We start from the raw sequence: 7,500 nt of genomic DNA, 5'->3' as shown, positions 1-7,500 counted from the left end.
GTGTATTGGTGCGTTCGTATAGAGTAGTACATGTTCTAAGTATGTTTGTACATTTCCTGCATGCACGTCTTCATGTAAGTGAATATGTTCAAATATAGGTGTATTTTTCTACATTTTTCCTCCCTAATATATACTTACTCGTGTGTATGAATGTGTAGGGTACATACAGACATACACCTATCAATTTTCACATTTCACAGGTCAGGGCACATAAGCCCACGAAAGTTAATAGAAGCTCATCAGATGGTAGCAGTCAAAAATGGAGTTGAAATTCTGCGTGAAGTTGTATTGACCATTATTCCAGCTAAATCTTCTCAATCAACGACTCACAGGTGAGGGTATTCATTACTAATGATATGTTCTCAAGTTCAAATAGTATTTTTGATCATATTTTTGGCTGGGTGTTGAGGGAGGGGAGAGTTGAGGATTCTTTTGTTGGCGGTGTTAAGGGGAGGGGAGGGTTGAGGGAATGTTTAGGGAGAGAGAAGGGAGGTGGAATCTTTGGGGATGGGAGGGTTCAGGAATCTTTTTGGGGATGAAAGGGTTCAGGAATCTTTTTGGGGATGGGAGGGTTCAGGAATCTTTTTGGGGACGGGAGGGTTCAGGAATCTTTTTGGGGACGGGAGGGTTCAGGAATCTTTTTGGGGATGGGAGGGTTCAGGAATCTTTTTGGGGATGGGTGGGTTCAGGAATCTTTTTGGGGATGGGAGGGTTGAGAACCTTTTGGGGAGAGAGGATGTTGAAGAATCTTATGGTAGAGAGTTGAGTTGAATATTTTTTTTTTTGAAGAGTTGGTTTGAGGAATATTTTCTATTGGGATTGGATGGTTGAGGAATATTTTCTAGTGAGGGTGGTGGGTTGAGGAATATTTTCTAGGGGGAGTGGAGGGTTGAGGAATATTTTCTATGGGGATTGGATGGTTGAGGAATATTTTCTAGTGAGGGTGGTGGGTTGAGGAATATTTTCTAGGGGGAGTGGAGGGTTGAGGAATATTTTCTATGGGGATTGGATGGTTGAGGAATATTTTCTAGTGGGAGTGGTGGGTTGAGGAATATTTTCTAGGGGGAGTGGAGGGTTGAGGAATATTTTCTATGGCGATTGGAGGGTTGACAAGTATTTTCTAGGGAGAGTGGTAGGTTGAGGAATATTTTCTATGGCGATTGTAGGGTTGAGGAATATTTTCTATGGCGATTGTAGGGTTGAGGAATATTTTCCAGGGAGAGTGGTGGGTTGAGGAATATTTTTTATGGCGATTGGAGGGTTGACAAGTATTTTCTAGGGAGAGTGGTAGGTTGAGGAATATTTTCTATGGCGATTGGAGGGTTGAGGAATATTTTCTAGGGAGAGTGGTGGGTTGAGGAATATTTTCTATGGCGATTGGAGGGTTGAGGAATATTTTCCAGGGAGAGTGGTGGGTTGAGGAATATTTTCCAGGGAGAGTGGTGGGTTGAGGAATATTTTCTAGGGAGAGTGGTGGGTTGAGGAATATTTTCTATGGCGATTGGAGGGTTGAGGAATATTTTCCAGGGAGAGTGGTGGGTTGAGGAATATTTTCTATGGCGATTGGAGGGTTGAGGAATATTTTCTAGGAAGAGTGGTGGGTTGAGGAATATTTTCTATGGCGATTGTAGGGTTGAGGAATATTTTCCAGGGAGAGTGGTGGGTTGAGGAATATTTTCTATGGCGATTGGAGGGTTGAGGAATATTTTCTAGGGAGAGTGGTGGGTTGAGGAATATTTTCCAGGGAGAGTGGTGGGTTGAGGAATATTTTCTAGGGAGAGTGGTGGGTTGAGGAATATTTTCTATGGCGATTGGAGGGTTGAGGAATATTTTCCAGGGAGAGTGGTGGGTTGAGGAATATTTTCTATGGCGATTGGAGGGTTGAGGAATATTTTCTAGGGAGAGTGGTGGGTTGAGGAATATTTTCTAGGGAGAGTGGTGGGTTGAGGAATATTTTCTAGGGAGAGTGGTAGGTTGAGGAATATTTTCTAGGGAGAGTGGTGGGTTGAGGAATATTTTCTAGGGAGAGTGGAGGGTTGAGGAATATTTTCTAGGGAGAGTGGTGGGTTGAGGAATATTTTCTATGGCGATTGGAGGGTTGAGGAATATTTTCTAGGGAGAGTGGTGGGTTGAGGAATATTTTCTAGGGAGAGTGGTGGGTTGAGGAATATTTTCTAGGGAGAGTGGTGGGTTGAGGAATATTTTCTAGGGAGAGTGGAGGGTTGAGGAATATTTTCTAGGGAGAGTGGTGGGTTGAGGAATATTTTCTATGGTGATTGGAGGGTTGAGGAATATTTTCAAGGGAGAGTGGTGGGTTGAGGAATATTTTCTATGGCGATTGGAGGGTTGAGGAATATTTTCCAGGGAGAGTGGTGGGTTGAGGAATATTTTCTAGGGAGAGTGGAGGGTTGAGGAATATTTTCTAGGGAGAGTGGTGGGTTGAGGAATATTTTCTAGGGAGAGTGGTGGGTTGAGGAATATTTTCTAGGGAGAGTGGTGGGTTGAGGAATATTTTCTAGGGAGAGTGGAGGGTTGAGGAATATTTTCCAGGGAGAGTGGTGGGTTGAGGAATATTTTCTAGGGAGAGTGGTGGGTTGAGGAATATTTTCTAGGGAGAGTGGAGGGTTGAGGAATATTTTCTAGGGAGAGTGGTGGGTTGAGGAATATTTTCTATGGCGATTGGAGGGTTGAGGAATATTTTCTAGGGAGAGTGGTGGGTTGAGGAATATTTTCTAGGGAGAGTGGTGGGTTGAGGAATATTTTCTAGGGAGAGTGGTGGGTTGAGGAATATTTTCTATGACGATTGGAGGGTTGAGGAATATTTTCTAGGGAGAGTGGTGGGTTGAGGAATATTTTCTATGGCGATTGGAGGGTTCAGGAATATTTTCCAGGGAGAGCGGTGGGTTGAGGAATATTTTCTATGGCGATTGGAGGGTTGAGGAATATTTTCTAGGGAGAGTGGTGGGTTGAGGAATATTTTCTAGGGAGAGTGGTGGGTTGAGGAATATTTTCTATGGCGATTGGAGGGTTGAGGAATATTTTCTAGGGAGAGTGGTGGGTTGAGGAATATTTTCTATGGCGATTGGAGGGTTGAGGAATATTTTCTAGGGAGAGTGGTGGGTTGAGGAATATTTTCTATGGCGATTGTAGGGTTGAGGAATATTTTCCAGGGAGAGTGGTGGGTTGAGGAATATTTTCTAGGGAGAGTGGTGGGTTGAGGAATATTTTCTAGGGAGAGTGGTGGGTTGAGGAATATTTTCTAGGGAGAGTGGGGGGTTGAGGAATATTTTCTATGCGATTGGAAGGTTGACAAATATTTTCTAGGGAGAGTGGTGGGTTGACGAATATTTTCTAGGGGGAGTGGAGGGTTGACGAATATTTTCTAGGGAGAGTGGAGGGTTGACGAATATTTTCTAGGGAGAGTGGTGGGTTGAGGAATATTTTCTAGGGAGAGTGGTGGGTTGAGGAATATTTTCTAGGGAGAGTGGTGGGTTGAGGAATATTTTCTAGGGGGAGTGGAGGGTTGAGAAATATTTTCTAGGGGGAGTGAAGGGTTGACGAATATTTTCTAGGGAGAGTGGTGGGTTGAGGAATATTTTCTAGGGGGAGTGGAGGGTTGAGGAATATTTTCTAGGGGGAGTGGAGGGTTCACGAATATTTTCTAGGGGGAGTGGAGGGTTGACGAATATTTTCTAGGGAGAGTGGTGGGTTGAGGAATATTTTCTAGGGGGAGTGGAGGGTTGAGGAATATTTTCTAGGGGGAGTGGAGGGTTGAGGAATATTTTCTAGGGAGAGTGGTGGGTTGAGGAATATCTTCTAGGGGGAGTAGAGGGTTGAGGAATATTTTCTAGGGGGAGTGGAGGGTTGAGGAATATTTTCTAGGGAGAGTGGTGGGTTGAGGAATATTTTCTAGGGCGATTGGAGGGTTGAGGAATATTTTCTAGGGAGAGTGGAGGGTTGACGAATATTTTCTATGGAGAGTGGTGGGTTGAGGAATATTTTCTAGGGAGAGTGGTTGGTTGAGGAATATTTTCTAGGGAGAGTGGTGGGTTGAGGAATATTTTCTAGGGAGAGTGGTGGGTTGAGGAATATTTTCTAGGGAGAGTGGAGGGTTGAGGAATATTTTCTAGGTGGAGTGGAGCATTGAGGAATATTTTCTAGGGAGAGTGGTGGGTTGAGGAATATTTTTTAGGGGGAGTGGAGGGTTGAGGAATATTTTCTAGGGGGAGTAGAGGGTTGACGAATATTTTCTAGGGAGAGTGGTGGGTTGAGGAATATTTTCTAGGGGGAGTGGAGGGTTGAGGAATATTTTCTAGGGGGAGTGGAGGGTTGAGGAATATTTTCTAGGGGGAGTGGTGGGTTGAGGAATATTTTCTAGGGAGAGTGGTGGGTTGAGGAATATTTTCTAGGGGGAGTGGAGGGTTCACGAATATTTTCTAGGGGGAGTGGTGGGTTGACGAATATTTTGTAGGGAGAGTGGTGGGTTGAGGAATATTTTCTAGGGAGAGTGGTGGGTTGAGGAATATTTTCTAGGGGGAGTGGAGGGTTGAGGAATATTTTCTAGGGGGAGTGCAGGGTTGAGGAATATTTTCTAGGGAGAGTGGTGGGTTGAGGAATATTTTCTAGGGAGAGTGGTGGGTTGAGGAATATTTTCTAGGGGGAGTGGAGGGTTGAGGAATATTTTCTAGGGGGAGTGGAGGGTTGACGAATATTTTCTAGGGAGAGTGGTGGGTTGAGGAATATTTTCTAGGGAGAGTGGAGGGTTGAGGAATATTTTCTAGGGGGAGTGGAGGGTTGAGGAATATTTTCTAGGGGGAGTGGAGGGTTGAGGAATATTTTCTAGGGGGAGTGGAGGGTTGAGGAATATTTTCTAGGGGGAGTGGAGGGTTGAGGAATATTTTCTAGGGGGAGTGAAGGGTTGACGAATATTTTCTAGGGAAAGTGGTGGGTTGAGGAATATTTTCTAGGGGAAGTGGAGGGTTGAGGAATATTTTCTAGGGGAAGTGGAGGGTTGATGAATATTTTCTAGGGGGAGTGGAGGGTTGACGAATATTTTCTTGGGGGAGTGGAGGGTTGAGGAATATTTTCTAGGGGGAGTGGAGGGTTGAGGAATATTTTCTAGGGGGAGTGGAGGGTTGAGGAATATTTTCCAGGGGGAGGGAAGGGTTGACGAATATTTTCTATGGAGAGTGGTGGGTTGACGAATATTTTCTATGGAGAGTGGTGGGTTGACGAATATTTTCTAGGGAGAGTGGTGGGCTGAGGAATATTTTCTATGGAGAGTGGTGGGTTGACGAATATTTTCTAGGGAGAGTGGTGGGCTGAGGAATATTTTCTATGGAGAGTGGTGGGTTGACGAATATTTTCTAGGGAGAGTGGTGGGCTGAGGAATATTTTCTATGGAGAGTGGTGGGTTGACGAATATTTTCTATGGAGAGTGGTGGGTTGACGAATATTTTCTAGGGAGAGTGGTGGGTTGAGGAATATTTTCAAGGGAGAGTGGTGGGTTGAGGAATATTTTCTATGGAGAGTGGTGGGTTGACGAATATTTTCTATGGAGAGTGGTGGGTTGACGAATATTTTCTATGGAGAGTGGTGGGTTGACGAATATTTTCTAGGGAGAGTGGTGGGTTGAGGAATATTTTCAAGGGAGAGTGGTGGGTTGACGAATATTTTCTATGGAGAGTGGTGGGTTGAGGAATATTTTCTATGGAGAGTGGTGGGTTGACGAATATTTTCTATGGAGAGTGGTGGGTTGACGAATATTTTCTATGGAAAGTGGTGGGTTGACGAATATTTTCTATGGAGAGTGGTGGGTTGACGAATATTTTCTATGGAGAGTGGTGGGCTGACGAATATTTTCTAGGGAGAGTGGTGGGTTGAGGAATATTTTCAAGGGAGAGTGGTGGGTTGAGGAATATTTTCTAGGGGGAGTGGAGGGTTGAGGAATATTTTCTAGGTAGAGTGGAGGGTTGAGGAATATTTTCTAGGGAGAGTGGTGGGTTGAGGAATATTTTTTAGGGGGAGTGGAGGGTTGAGGAATATTTTCTAGGGGGAGTAGAGGGTTGACGAATATTTTCTAGGGAGAGTGGTGGGTTGAGGAATATTTTCTAGGGGGAGTGGAGGGTTGAGGAATATTTTCTAGGGGGAGTGGAGGTTTGACGTATATTTTCTAGGGAGAGTGGTGGGTTGAGGAATATTTTCTAGGGGGAGTGGAGGGTTGAGGAATATTTTCTAGGGGGAGTGGAGGGTTGACGAATATTTTCTAGGGAGAGTGGTGGGTTGAGGAATATTTTCTAGGGGGAGTGGAGGGTTGAGGAATATTTTCTAGGGAGAGTGGTTGGTTGAGGAATATTTTTTAGGGTGAGTGGAGGGTTGAGGAATATTTTCTAGGGGGAGTGGAGGGTTGACGAATATTTTCTAGGGAGAGTGGTGGGTTGAGGAATATTTTCTAGGGGGAGTGGAGGGTTGAGGAATATTTTCTAGGGAGAGTGGTGGGTTGACGAATATTTTCTAGGGAGAGTGGTGGGTTGAGGAATATTTTCAAGGGAGAGTGGTGGGTTGAGGAATATTTTCTAGGGGGAGTGGAGGGTTGAGGAATATTTTCTAGGGGGAGTGGAGGGTTGAGGAATATTTTCTAGGGAGAGTGGTGGGTTGACGAATATTTTGTAGGGAGAGTGGTGGGTTGAGGAATATTTTCTAGGGAGAGTGGTGGGTTGAGGAATATTTTCTAGGGGGAGTGGAGGGTTGAGGAATATTTTCTAGGTGGAGTGGAGGGTTGAGGAATATTTTCTAGGGAGAGTGGTGGGTTGAGGAATATTTTTTAGGGGGAGTGGAGGGTTGAGGAATATTTTCTAGGGGGAGTAGAGGGTTGACGAATATTTTCTAGGGAGAGTGGTGGGTTGAGGAATATTTTCTAGGGGGAATGGAGGGTTGAGGAATATTTTCTAGGGGGAGTGGAGGGTTGAGGAATATTTTCTAGGGGGAGTGGAGGTTCGACGTATATTTTCTAGGGAGAGTGGTGGGTTGAGGAATATTTTCTAGGGGGAGTGGAGGGTTGAGGAATATTTTCTAGGGGGAGTGGAGGGTTGACGAATATTTTCTAGGGAGAGTGGTGGGTTGACGAATATTTTGTAGGGAGAGTGGTGGGTTGAGGAATATTTTCTAGGGAGAGTGGTGGGTTGAGGAATTTTTTGTAGGGGGAGTGGAGGGTTGTGGAATATTTTCTAGGGCGAGTGGAGGGTTGAGGAATATTTTCTAGGGAGAGTGGTGGGTTGAGGAATATTTTCTAGGGGGAGTGGAGGGTTGAGGAATATTTTCTAGGGGGAGGGGAGGGTTGACAAATATTTTCTAGGGAGAGTGGTGCGTTGAGGAATATTTTCTAGGGAGAGTGGGGGGTTGAGGAATATTTTTTAGGGGGAGTGGAGGGTTGAGGAATATTTTTTAGGGGGAGTGGAGGGTTGAGGAATATTTTCTAGGGGGAGTGGAGGGTTGACGAAT

General features: G+C 44.8%; 2 protein-coding genes across 2 annotated transcripts in view; one reads left to right on the top strand and one right to left on the bottom strand.

The window, feature by feature from the left end:
- The window catches only part of LOC137660228 (AP-3 complex subunit mu-1-like), a 154,398-nt gene that overhangs the window by 51,574 nt on the left and 95,324 nt on the right, over window positions 1–7,500 (bottom strand). The gene's annotated exons all lie outside the window — the stretch shown is intronic.
- LOC137660233 (monomeric sarcosine oxidase-like) overlaps window positions 1–7,500 on the top strand; it is a 26,849-nt gene that overhangs the window by 10,211 nt on the left and 9,138 nt on the right. The window contains exon 5 of the mRNA XM_068394962.1: window positions 201–332. Within this exon, the coding sequence (XP_068251063.1) occupies window positions 201–332 (132 nt within the window). The remainder of the gene's footprint in view (window positions 1–200; window positions 333–7,500) is intronic.

This window comes from Palaemon carinicauda, chromosome 20, assembly GCF_036898095.1.
Source record: "Palaemon carinicauda isolate YSFRI2023 chromosome 20, ASM3689809v2, whole genome shotgun sequence".
Lineage (NCBI taxonomy): Eukaryota > Metazoa > Arthropoda > Malacostraca > Decapoda > Palaemonidae > Palaemon > Palaemon carinicauda.
This window is presented reverse-complemented; position numbering and strand designations above follow the sequence as displayed.